The sequence below is a fragment of the Chiloscyllium plagiosum genome, unplaced genomic scaffold (genome assembly GCF_037043375.1).
Source record: "Chiloscyllium plagiosum isolate Xiang-an unplaced genomic scaffold, Cpla_swu_hap1 HiC_scaffold_25, whole genome shotgun sequence".
In the NCBI taxonomy this organism is placed as follows: domain Eukaryota; kingdom Metazoa; phylum Chordata; class Chondrichthyes; order Orectolobiformes; family Hemiscylliidae; genus Chiloscyllium; species Chiloscyllium plagiosum.
Window position 1 is genome coordinate 16594199 of NW_028270163.1, and position 14250 is coordinate 16608448.

Below are 14250 nucleotides of genomic sequence, written 5' to 3' on the forward strand. Positions count from 1 at the left end.
GTGTTGCTCACTCTTGCAGACATTAACCCTTTCAAATCCTTATACTACATTAAATACTACAGATTGGTGACCTCAAATCTGAATTGTCAATGTGATTGGCACATGTGGTGCTACCCGATTTGCTGAGTATTTCCAACACTTATCTACTTTGTTTTGAACTGTTGCAATGTAAAAAAGAAGTTTAAGTAAACAGTAAAGGCACAGATGTCATCAGAAGCATTGAGGCTGTCCCCGTATGAACAGACACTGGTTGGATGGGCTATTTTCTGATACTGATTCCAAGATTGCAGGCAGCTTGGTCTGCTAATAATGATCAGCAATGCTTTTGAGCCCTGCCAATCTGTAGTGATTGGCACTAGCAAATTATATACTGCCTTATCACATATCAAAGTAGTTTATGACCATTGGATTACTTTTGAAATGTGGTCATGTCATTTGGGACTTTTAGCAATTGTCAATTGAGATCACCATTAGTGCATGACAAGATCCTACAAACGTACCAAATGAGTAAACGGCAAGTTATTGTTACTGGAACTGTTGGTTAAGGGAAGATTGTAAGCCAGCACATCGGGAGAACTTGTTGCTATTCTCTTAATTTGGTCTGTGGTCCCTTACTTTCCTGTCTAATTCAAAGGATGTGATAATTCAATTCAAGTACCATCTTAGATTATGCACTCAGATACATATGACACTTTAAAAATCACTTCCATGGCATAAGTGTCAATTGTGTTTAATTATGAGCAGGTGGTGGGGAATAGTTGAGAATTAACATGTGTCCTAGAACTAGTCATGTGCTTTGGAGGACAAGTTGGATAGCTGGGGTTTGCTTATAATCTGTGACTTTGTGCATTAATATTTATTAGAGTGTATAGCAGTAAACTTCAATTCTAACCTTCACCAACTTGAGAAACCATTGAGAAGATGGTGGTGTGCCTTCACTGTTTACTTCTTGAATTGCTACAGCTCATGTTCAAAAGGCACACCCACAGTGCTGGTTCAGTGTTTCAAGATTTTGACCCAGTAGTCATGAAGGAATGAATATATGTGTAAAGCAGAACAGTGTGGGACTTGGTGAGACTCAAATTGGAATTGATCCTATTCTCATGAACCCACTGCCCTTTGCCCTTCCGTGTAGTGGAAACCATGGGTTTGGGATTTGTGAATTCTTTATAGCTACCTGTTTTACGTTCCACAATACTGTCAGTTGGACTGAGGTGACCCCAACAATACATTGCTGAGCAAAGGTGTTTTCCTTTAGGGTGATCTGAATCAAGCCTAATATGTACATAGTTGAAATTTGCACTTAAGAATATTGCTCACCCATAGCTAATTCCACATTGAAGGGGCAAACATTCTTGTCCATTATTTGTAACAAAGCCATTAAACACCACTAAGTCTAAAGTACTTACAATTCCACAATATACCATCAATATCAGAAATTTTCCCCAATAACAAGCCCTAAGTATCTGATACTAATTAATGACAAGTCTGCAAAAAGGGTCAGGGATAGTAAAATCTATTGGGTTACTTGTTTAGATAGATTGTAAATTCAGTGGGTGGTTTGTGCTACTGTCTTGCCTGGGGACAGTCCATTAGAGAATCCTCTCATTAGAAGTTTTATTTAGTGGTGAATCAGAAGCACTTTAAAATGAATTATAAACCTATTCCAGTCTCCTGTTCTGGAACAGACCCAAATCACTTCCAATTATTATTTCCACTCGTTATCTGTGAAGGTTCTCTGTCTGTAATTATGAAGGGTCCTCATACTTCCATAACTTGGATAATAGTGCTTTGTCTGGAACAAAATGACTAAAATTGCTCTTAATATAATTTCTATTTCATTTAACAGCAAATCAGAAGCAGCTTGGAGTTGTAATGACGAAGCATAATTTTGGCACTTAAAAGTGGAAAAAGTTAATTGGCCTCCACTTATCGTGCTCTTTTTTGGAAAGTGGTCACTGAGTTGTCATGCGTGTGAATTGATAGATTACAGACATTAGTCCAAGTGGCTGGCTTACTCACTAATAGACAGTATGTGCGCACTGAGACTGAGTTGCACAGTGATTTGAAACAGTAAGTCACTGCTATGAAACTTGTACCAATCATTCATTTTAGAGCATAGAATCAAAGTTGAACAAAAACAAACTGATTGGTTGAGTTAATAAGACTGCAGATTTTTGTTGTTTTACTAATCAGGTCTCATCAGGTTTGTCAAAAGCAGAAATCAGAATTGGGAAATAACTTTGCATTCCAGTTGGCATGTAGTCACCTTTGTGTTGACCCTAAGTTGAAATTAAAATATAAAATTGTAAGTGAGAGAAAGAAAACAAGTATGTAAATGAAGAGTAGACACGTGTGAGCAGTGAAAGGCTGAGGATAGGTTGTCATGAAGGGGAAGCAAGAAAAAAAATGGTATAACCGTAGCTTTATGGGTGCAGGCCACCTCGCTTCCACAGTGATCCAAGTGGGGCAGGGTGGAGATCCTCACTGCAAACATCAACCAGCACTTTCTGCTTTGCATCCCTGGAAATTACATTACCAGCACTTCAGCTGGGGAGAAAGTGCAAGCTGCAAATTCAAATCATTGAGGGCCAGAGGATTACAAATAGGCTGGTACAAAGGGAAGGGGCCACTTCTCAAGGTTGCATTGAAGTTTGTGGAATGGCATTGAACTGTGTCACATTATGACCTCAAAGTAGCACCGCAGTAAAGTTCAGCAGTGGCAATAGAGGCCAGTGCATAAGTCAACCTTGAAAATCTCTCAAACAAAAACAAGGTTAGATTTATACATTGAGTAGGAAAGTGAACTGCTGCTGTGATCTTGGAGGTTGCCATCTTTATCATTCTGCGAGAGGGGTGTGCTTTAAACTTCTGTGCATCTTTGCACCACTGCCCATACTGCCTTGATGATCCCTTGCTGTAGTAACGAGGTTACTATAAAGTAAAACATCATTTGTTGAGTGAAAAACTGAGCACGTTATTAGCTTGTATATTGCATGCCCTGGCTGAAAAGGATGTTGACGTTTTTTCTGAGTATAGACAAATGCAGGATTATTGCCACAAAACAAATAGCATTGTCTGACATGCCAGGTTGACTTGTACTCCACAGCCTGCTCTATAGTATACCCTGCAAACTAGCAACAGACACAGTAACACTAAAGCCTTTAACATGTCAGCCTAATTATTTGTACATTTGAAGCTTCGATAAAAGTTGTGCAGTCATTGGTTAACTCTACTGTTGAAACTTCTGTTTTAACCTGTAGTGACTTGTTTACATAGCAATCAATTAATTCAGGCTACCATTTCAGAAAGCTTGATCAAATGAAGATGTGCTGAACAACCAATAGCAGTGCACACAGCTTGATAGATTCCTCACTATCATCTCTTTTGACCATCCCCAGTAGACTTCAAACTGTTCGAGTGAGAGGTATCCAGGACTGAATGAAGAGAAATTTGCTCTGGCGGAGTATTAGGAATACTGAAGCTATTGTCCCAAGCCACAGTCTCTGTTACCAAGTCACTGACTTTATCCTATCCTTAATAACTATCTAAGACCGACGTAGATTGTTTGCAATTTTGGGGTCATAGTTGACCTAGGGGTGAACCTTTGACTGCATGTCTGTGATTTCACTAAAGGCTTCCAATTTCCAGCTCCATAGCACTGCCTTGACAATGCTCATCTGCTGCTGAAACCTCCCATGCCCCCTCCCCTCTTTAAATTCACCTGACTCCACAGCACTCTGTGATATCTGTCATTCTAATTCTGGTGTCTTGAGAGCCCTGATTTAATCTTCTTCCGGAAGCATATACATTATTCTTGAAGTTTGTAAGAAAGAATGTATTTGAAAACATCAGGGGAGGCAATGGCTTTGTGAAATTACCGCTAGACTATTAATCCAGAAACCCGGGTAATGTTCTGGGGACCCGGGTACGAATCCAGCCATGGCAGATGATGTAATTTGATCTCGGTAAAATCTGGAAGTCAGAGTTTAATGATGACTGTGAATCTGTTGTCGATTGTTGGAAAAACCTATCTGGCTGACTAAGGTCCTTTAGGAAGGAATCTGCCATCCTTACCTGGCCTGGCCGACACGTGACTCTAGACCCACAGCAATGTGATTGACTCTTAAACTGCCCTTTGGAAAATAAGGGATGGGCAATAAATGCTGACATGTGCAGCGATGCCCTCACCCCGTGAATGGATGAATAAAAGTTTGACTTGAATATGAGAAAATTTGCAATAAATTCCAATTTGCTCCCGTATAGCATATTCCACTTAATATTTAAAATGTACAATCCAAGTCCGGTATACAACCCGAAAGCAAAAATGTCTCAATTTGGAAACTACAGATGTTGCAATAGATAACAGATGGAGAGACAATGGTAGTCTCGATTCATTTTCAATAGTCTCAATTCACAATGGGCATTCTTTGTAGGGCACACAGCCCCAAGGAGTTTGAAAGTTTCAAATTGTTCTCTGGCCTGAAAATCCCTGATTTTCATCACTCCACCACCGTTGGTGGTTTCAGCTGTATTTTCAGCTGCCTGAACTCTCAGCTTTGAGATTCCCTCCTCCAAAGCCGGTCCTCCCTCATTTCAGATATTCCTCAAAGCTGTAATATTTCTTTGAGAGTCAGGATAAATTTTGATTGATAATAGTTGTGAAATGCCTCAGAGCATTGTATTATGTTAAAAGAAATATACGAATCCAAGTTGTTGTTGAGTGCTAGTTTACAGTTTTAGATCCAATTTATCTCTGTACTCTTTTCGAAAACATTACTCTGTAGGCAGAAACTGTATCATTTATTTCTCTTAAAAATCGACTGCCTGATGATTAGAGCTTAGAAGGAGGCCCGTCAGCCCTTCATGTCTGTTCTAGCTCTTTGTAAGAGATACTCAACCAGTAACATACTCCTATGCTTGCCACATGGCCCTGCAAATCTTTGCATGCCTGATAATTATGTAATACCCTTCTAAAAGCTATAAGTGAAACTGTTTTCAACACATACTCAGGCAGGCCAATTCAGCTCAACATTCACTACATAAGAATTTCCTCAAGTAGTTGCTGCTTACTTTGACAATCACCCCAAACCAGTGTCCTCTGCATCTCAACCCTTTCACCAATGGAAATCTGATCTGCAATGTTCAGCTTGCTTAAAATTGCTTATCAGATCTCTTCTTAATCTTCTTTTCTTCTGGAAGAACAATTTCGTCTCTAATCTATCCCCCTGAAGCCCTTTATTCCTGGAACCCTGCTGGTAAATCTTTGAAGTCAAGTGGTTCTGCTCCTCTACATAAAACTGGCTAGCAATTACGATATAACCATGATTTAAAATGGCAGCTACGAAGATTGGTCATGCAACAAGAAGGTGCAGTTTACTTTCATTGACCTTCTGCATCTATTAGCTACAAGCATGCTTCATGAAGCAAGTTTAACTTGCATTAATTCAATTCCTAGAAGGTATAGGCTCACAGCACAAAACAGTATCGACTTTAAACTTACAGTAATTGGCATTGATTGGAAATTGTCACAACAAAAAGACATATTGTTTAGCCCTTGCAAATAGTGGCAACACTTAAACTCGTGCATTATAATTGCTGCTCTGAATTTCAGATTCAGGGGTAAATGTATTTAATCGATCTGTTTACATATGTTATGGCACATGTCTAGAGCAGCATGGATTTTAAGCCAAACCTTTTAGATCAGGCATTACCACTCTGCCTTAAATAGATGGCACCCAAGGTTGAAATTGAACTCCATCAGACAAGCTACTCTCAAACACGCAGCATTGCAAACACATTTTCACCACCATGCCATCACCTCCAAGATTAAGAAGCAGTCTCAAAATAAAAACGCTTTGCTCAAATTTGGGTGGTGTTTTATCACAGAAGAAAGATTCGCACTCGGGGCTTTCCAACCACTGAGAAGTCTGTGTTGCAGGGTATTGGGCAAGAAGAGGTTAAACCTTTCCAACGAAGTCTGTAGTTTGGATGATGGATAGTAATGAATCAGCTACTAAGGCATGTTATTGCACAGCTCTGGAACAGGTGAGACTTGTAGCTCAGATGTAGGGACACTACCTCAGCACCACAGGAACCACTCATTTGGGCAATATACCTGTGTGCTGCCACCACGGGTGGCTCTGCACTTCAGCACGAGTCCATAAAAGAAGCAGTGAGCGGGTAACATGGGAAGGAAAATAGGATGAAAGGAAGAAATAGGCAGATGAAGAATCCTTATTTCATTGAAATTCAAGTTGACGAAGAATTGCTGCCAAATCAAGAGGAACTGAATGTTAGTAGCTTTATGTTTGTGCAACTCGAGGAAGTCTAAAACTAGAGAACATATGTTTAAGTTGAGACGGGGGAGATACAAAAGGGTCCAGAGGGGCATTTTGTTTCACACAGAGGGTGGTGACTGTCTGGTACAGGCTGCCAGAGGTAATGGTGGAAGTGCATACAATTTTGTCATTTAAGAAACATTTCGACAGCCATATGGATGGGATAAGTTTGGAGCGGTATGGACCAAATGAAGGCAAATGGGACTAGTTTAAACTGTGAAAACTTGATGGCATGGACAAGTAGGGTCAAAGGGCTTGTTTCCATGCTGTAAACCTCCATACTCTATAACTCAACTGATATCATTGCTTTGTATGTTGTTAAAATATATTTTCAAAGCTACATTAATAACATCTCAGCTGAGTGTCCCAATTTAAAAGAGAGATTATAGCCAATTTATAGGCAGTAATTTTAAATTATATACTGGTTATGTTCACTTCTTCTCCATTCCCTCTCAGAGTCATACACCTGTCTGTCGAGTGGTTTGAGAGTGTATGCATCACACATGATGGAGGAATCATAGAAAATAACCATTTTCATAGATCAAGGCCAAAACTGTGAATAATATTAAGTACATCCCCAAAAATGGGACCAAATAAGGGGACATGGAGAATGGAAGAGAGGCCTCTAATAGTAAAATTAGATGAAAATAGATGGAGAAAGGCTTGCATGGGGCATAAACATGATTGAACCAAGTAGTCTGTGTTTGTGATATAATGATTAAAAGAGATATGATATCCAGCCTTGAAAATGACCATACTGTTCCTCCAATTTAGTGGCACGCTGGCTCAGTGGTTAGCACTGCTGTCTTACTGCGCCAGGGACCTGGGTTCAATTCCAGCCTCGGGCAACTGTCTGTATGGAGTTTGCACATTCTCTCTGTATCTGTGTGGGTTTCCTCCGGGTGCTCTGGTTTCCTCCCACAGTCCAAAGATGTGCAGGTCAGGTGAATTGGAAGTGCTAAATTGTCGATAGTGTTGGGTGCATTAATCAGAGGGAAATGGGTCGGGGCGTGATACTCTTCAGAGGGTCAGTGTGGACTTGTTGGACTGAAGGGCCTGTTTCCACTCTGTAGGGAATGTAACCTGTATGTGCCATATGTAATTCAAAGTGGAATCTGGGTCGCATAGCAAAAAAGACTGCCAATTCGAGTTGATTTTATTTTTAACATTGAGATGTAACTTTGTTGTCCATTCAATCTTTATATTTCCTTCAACGACTAGCAATTAAACCCTAACTGCTCTCAAATGGCAGTTTTACTCTGACTGACCTCAAATGACGTTTAATGAAGATGAGACCACGTTAGTCCAGATAAAACACAGCTTCCCTCAAAAGCAGAATAATAGTGATATGTTTCTAATATAAAGTAACCTTTCTTTGACATGTTGTCCTTTATCACAGCTGATACTTCAATAAAAATTATGCAAACAAATTCTGGCAGAATTGGCTTTGTGATAATTTCTAAAGAAAATGCCAAGTAGCTTAGACTGTTTTCCAGGCTGAATCATACCTGCTAATGAGGTGCAGCGGAACTCTGGACAAAGCATTAAAAGGAAATTGTGAAGTTGCCTACTATGAAGGGCAGATGGGAGGTTGTAGACATTGAACACTGAATTGGGTTCACTTCTTTTTGGCGAAAGAACTCTGACAATTGATCATCAGTAGGTTGTTTTGGTTATCAGACAATTGAAACAAACGGTAAAGAAGTAGATGGTCTGCCGAGGTTTTGTCAATTACGTTTTATGATCTATTTTAATAACATATTTATGTTGTACTCCCATCATAATGCTCCTTCCAATTAATTCACACACTGGTAAATTACTTTTTTTAATCATTAGTAATTATTTTACTGGGCAGAGTAAGTGTTGACTGATTTATATGATGTCCCTTGTTTACAATTATTCACCATTACTGTTTGTTGGCATAAAGAAAGGAGGTGTAGTTAGTCAGTATTGTGTCAGGTGTCCTTTATTCTGTCTAACAGTGTAGTGTATTAAACAAAGCAGCAGTTGGCTGCTTTAAATTAAATAGTGATTTGGAAAAGAAATGATACCTGGACCTGGAAATAAACATACTTGTCCTCCAATTTGAAGTATCCAAATCAAAACAAACCGTTATGTCTCATTCATCAGTTTTACTTTGAATATACTGTCCTGCAATTTCCAGACTGGGGAGCAGAAAATTACTTGACTTAAAAAGCTGATGAGTGTAGGGACCCTGAGGAAAACACATGCATTTGCACATGCCTTACGCAGGACTTTTAAACTCAATTGCCAGGTTAACTCTGCCCAGAACATTTCACTATTCTCTGTGATGGTGTGACAAGATAATCATATTTGCATAGACTTGAGTTGTTTGCCTTATACTCGGTCTGTTATCTTCATACAGATTTACTCAGATTGTTCTAATTGGTGTTATAAAAGTTGCTGTTTGGTTGCATAGCTCCAGGAAAGTCAGCTGGGAATCAAAGTACTCCAGCAATATGGCAACCCCATTATAAGTAGCTAGACCGACTGGGGGGAGGCCATATTTGATTTGGTGCTAGGCAACGAGCCAGGCCAGGTGTCAAATCTCTCGGCAGGAGAGCATTTTGGTAACAGAGACCACAACTGACTCTTCTTTACCACAGCCATGGGGAGGGATAGGAACAGACAGTATGGGAAGGTATTTAATTGGTCGAAGGGAAATTATACTGCTATTAGACAGGAGCTGTGGAGTATAAATTGGGGATAATTGTTCTACAGGAAATGCACAACAGAAATGTGGAGGCTGTTCAAAGAGCATTTGTTGCGAGAGTTGGATAACTTTGTCCCACTGAGACAGGCAAGGAATGGGAAGGTGAAGGAGCCTTGGATGAGAAGAGAAGAGGAGCTTCTCGTCAAGAGGAAGAAGGAAGCTTACTTAAGGTTGAGGAAGCAAGGGCCTGACACAGCTTTAGAGGGTTACAGGGTAACTAGGAAAGAACTCAAAATTGGACTGAGGAGAGCTAGGAGGGGGCACAAAAAAGCCTTGGCAGGAAGGATTAGGGAAAAACCCAAAGGTATTCTACACTTAGGTGAGGAATAACAGAATGATCAGACAGGGTTGGGCCAATCAGGGATAGTGGAGGGAACTTGTGCCTGGGGTCTGAAGAGGTAGGGGAGGCTCTAAATGAGTTTTTTGCTTCAGTATTCATGAGAGAGAGGGACCTTGTTGATAGTGAGAACACTGAGGACCAGGTTAATAGATTAGAACAGATTGATATTAAGAAAGTGGATGTGCTGGAAATCCTGGGAAGTTTCAAGATAGATAAGTCCCCAGGGTCAGACCAGATATATCCAAGGTTACTACAGGAAGCAAGGAATGGGATTGCTGTGCCTCTGGCGATGATCTTTGTGTCCACACTCTCCATGGGAGTAGTACCGGATAATCGGAGGGAGGTAAATGTTGTTCCTCTGTTCAAGAAAGGGAATAGGAAAATCCCTGGGAATTATAGAGCAGTCAGTCTTATATCTGTATAAACAAGGTACTGGAAAGGATTCTGAGAGATCGGATTAATGATTTTTTGGAAAAACAAAGTTTGAGTAAAGATAGGCAGCATGACTTTGTGAGGGGTAGGTCATGCCTCACAAGTCTTAATGAGTTCTTTGAGGATGTGACGAGACAAGTTGATGAAAGTTGAGCAGTGGGTGTGGTGTATATGGATTTCACTAAGCCATTTGATAAGATTCCCCTCGGTAGGCTCATTCAGAAATTTAGGAGATATGTGATACAGGGAAATTTGGCTGTCGGGATACAGAATTGACTGGCTAAAAGAAGACAGCGAGTGGTAGTGAATGGAAAGTATTCCACCTGGAGGTCAGTGACCAGTGGTGCCCAAGACAGAGATCCGTTCTTGGGCCTCTGCTCTTTGTAGTTTTTATAAAAATGACTTGGATGAGGAAGTGGAAGGATGGGTTAGTAAGTTTGCTGATGACACAAAGGTCAGTGGTGTTGTAGATAATGTTGAGGGCTGTTGCAGGCTACAACATGACATTGATAGGATGCAGAGCTGGGCTGAAAAGAGGCAGATGGAGTTCAACCTGGATAAATGCGCAGTGATTCATTTTGGTCGAATTTGAATGCTGAATACAGGGTTAAAGACAGGATTCTTGGCAGTGTGAAGGAACAGCGGGACATTGGGCTCTACGTACATAGATTCCTCAAAGTTGCCACCCAAGTTGATCGAGTTGTTGAGAAAGCATATGGTGTTTTGGCTTTCATTAACAGGGGAAATGAGTTTAAGAGCCACAAGGTTTTGCTGCAGCTTTATAAAACTCTAGTTAGACCACACTTGAAATATCGTGTCCAGTTCTGGTCACCTCATTATAGGAATGATGTAGATGCTTTTGAGAGGGAGCAGGGGAGATTTACCAGGATGCTGTCTGGATTGCAGGGCTTGTCTTATTAAGAGAGGTTGAGTGAGCAAGGGCTTTTCATACTGGAGAGAAGAATGAAGGGAGGTGATTTGATAGAGGTGTACAAGATAATGAGAGACATAGATAAAGTAAATAGCCAGAGACTTTTCCCCAGGGCAGAAATGCTGTCACAAGGGATAATAATTTTAAGGTGGTTGGAGGAAGGTATAGAGGAGATTTCAGAGGTAGGTTCTTTACACACAGAGAGTGGTGAGTGCGTGGAATGCACTGCCAGCGGTGGTAGTAGAGTCCGAGACGTTAGAGACATTTAAGCGACTTTTGCTCAAGCACTTGGATGGCAGTAAATTGACGGGTGTGATCTTAGGTTAAGATAAATGCTCGGCACAACATCATTGGCCAAAGAGCCTGTACTGTGCTGTATTGTTCTTTGTTCTAAACCCATCTGAATCTGCCTTGAACTTTTCAATGGTTTTACAGTTATTATATGGCGCTTTAACCCCTCGTGTACAATAGAGATCTGCAAACGTTTCCATTGAATTTATAGCTGCATTATTTGTTGTCTTTATTTGACTTTGTTATCCTTTGTGCTCTTCAAAGTTTCTTCATTGAAGTTGTGGAAGTAATTTTGCTCACATCTGATATAACTTGAACCTGGTCCAAGAGCCAGTTTTTAGCCATTTTTTTGAGCACATGCCCCCTCCGATAAATCTCAGAATGTATGTGACTTCCTTTTTGCAATGAATTTGTTTTAAAGCATTTTGATTAATATCCTCATTGTGTAGCTGAACTCCTGTGCTATTTGTAAATGCTTAGCCTTCAGGAAATCTAGGTTTAACAGTGTAGGTTTGGGGCTCATTGAATTATTTAGCAAGGAATTTTGATGAATAGTGGAGGGAAGAAAGTTTGAACATTTTAGAGTTTGACTCACACCTACCAACTCTTCAAATGTAGCTACAATAGATTAGTGTAAGGTAGTTCTAAAACAGTGTGAAATATGAAGTCCTTTTTGCATAGAAACCTTCATTAACTAATTAGGTAGGATGCCTTTGTACTTGTATATCCTTAGATTATGAAAGGTGATTATATGATTGAAAATTTATCAATTTTTTCTTCTTAATATCCTGCTTAAATACTAATGCAGTCTCTGTGTCTTTCTTTCAGGGCATTCTTTTCAGTACAACTGACTGTTTGAAAACTCCTCAAGACCTGGTCAAGCTATATCAGCATGAATCTAATCGTGTCTACAGGGATAAGATGGTAGAAGAGAGAGACTTCAGCATCTTTGATAAAATCCAGACTGAATTAGTGAACAAGTTGTTTGATGTATGTACTGCAGATTAAAGGTTTCAGCAAAATACGCCTGATAATGAGGAGATCTCTGGTATCGAAAACCTTCCCTTTTATTCGTTCTGCAAACACTGCAAAAACATAGGCAATTAATTTATTTGAAGCTATCCCAATGCACCCTTCAATGTGATACCTAGCTGTGGGAACCAAAAACTTGCAAAGTTTTCTTCCTCAGATGATGCTGTCCCAGGTGACATCAGTCAGTAAGGTAGTAGGAATGTTAAGAGATTAATTGACCAGAATGCATAAAATGAGAGAGTAAAAATCAACTCAGGTCCTTATTACTGATTGTTGTCAAGTGACTTCTGCTGGGAAAGTTGAATGTGTGAAAATTGGTTTGGCACTGACCAAACTCCTTCTCATTTTGGCAGACTCAGACTTAGGCTTTTCTCTCAGTGAGAGTTTAACTAGTAGTAGCCTGTTCATTTCAATGGATGACTGCCAGCATCAGAATTGTGCCAACTGGCACATCAAGACTTCACAGTCTTGACTTATGCATGGAACATGAAGACATATGATCTCTGTTCTCTGTTGTGCTCCAGCGGAAATGGGCATCCCCAGAAAAAGGTGGAGAGAAAGTAGAGAATTGCATTGAAGCAGATTAGATACACATAGAAATAATCAAATAAAGTATGTATTCTTTGAAAACTCCACCCTGAACTTCCTAACTTGTGCACTATATACCTTATGGTGCCACTCCAGTGAAATAGGGCAGACCCTTAACTGTTGGGATTTTCCACAATGTGATCTTGGAATAATAATCCCTCCTCTACTCCGATCACAACTTCCCATGTCCACTTTCAACAGAACTCCAGAGACACCTAGGAACCCATCCTTTTTGCAGAGAATGTTGCAGAATAGGCAAAAGCAAATTTTTAAAAATGTCAGATGTTTGTAACTTTTGTTCTTGAAAATGTGTTGCACAAAACCTTCATTTCCCCTCACCATCAGTTCAGCTCTACATTGTACATAGAAACGATGCAATATGAGAATTTCAGTCAAAATCCACATTTAATTTCAGTTGAGAACATTCATTTAGTTTCCTTTCCCAATGTGGTTGTTTACATGAACATCGAGGTAATTTTTGCTTCAGTCACTGGGCAAAAAAAGTAGTGGTCGGGATTTGGATGTATACTAAACAAAAGGAAATCACTCTATTTCTAAACAAGTGACTTATTCAATATGACCTGCTTTCAGTCAGTCTAATACTTGGTTTTCAGATGGAGGTAACTATCGCTTTTGTACCTAACTTTGTGAGAGAGGAATGATGACTTTTTACCGGTAGTGCAATAATTGGGGGAGACCAGGTTGCTGTGCCAACATGCACTCTCCTTCAGCTACATAAATCTTATGTCACTATTTGTGTCATGAAGTAGACAAGAAAAGGCTTGAAGAACACAGCAAGACGGGCAGCATCAGGGGGTGGAGAAGTCAGTGTTTTGGGCATAACCTTCTTTAGGAATGGAGGTGGGGATAGGGGGAGCTGCAGATAAAGATGGAGGGAGAGGGGTTTGGGTGGACAGAGTGGCAGAGTAGTGAAGTGGTGACAGGTGGTGGGTGTGATCTGGTTGGTCGATAGAAAGGATGAATCGAATTGGTAACTGGAAGGAAAGGTGGAATGGAAGGGAGGAGGTGGGGCTGGAAAGGGAGTCAGGAGGTGGATAGGTAGGTTATTCGAAATTGGAGAACTCAATGTTGAGTCCTCTGGGTTGTAGGCTGCCTCGTCGGAAAATAAGGTGCTGTTTCTCCAATTTGCCATCTGATTCACTGTGGCAATGTCCTTGTGAAATCAGACTCTTTAGTTCCATGATATTATCAATTCAATCTGGTCTTCTGCCAAGTTCCATTCCATTTTCTCTCTGTCGCTCCAGTTAGCAATACCTTTTCTACATCATTACCTCACGCCACTCACCCAAAGTATTTCAGCTTCCACTTGTCCACTCCTGATAACAATCTGAAGTGTTAGCTCACCCTGTTGTGATATTCACTTGTTCGTAAATCCATTTCACACTGTAAGTCCTTTGGAAATACCCAAGTTCAAAAGGAAGGATTTCTCTCTGGTCTGCCTGTTTTTTAGTCTAACATTTAGCCCTGTAATTGGCAATTGGAAACAGGAAAAAAAAACTGCACTTTAAAAAGAAACAATGAGCTTGGTTTAATTAGAAAG

General features: G+C 40.2%; 1 protein-coding gene across 1 annotated transcript in view; it reads left to right on the forward strand.

Moving 5' to 3' along the window:
• dnah9 (dynein, axonemal, heavy chain 9) overlaps positions 1 to 14250 on the forward strand; it is a 528899-nt gene that overhangs the window by 220346 nt on the left and 294303 nt on the right. Inside the window, exon 42 of the mRNA XM_043714478.2 lies at positions 11898 to 12059. Within this exon, the coding sequence (XP_043570413.1) occupies positions 11898 to 12059 (162 nt within the window). The remainder of the gene's footprint in view (positions 1 to 11897; positions 12060 to 14250) is intronic.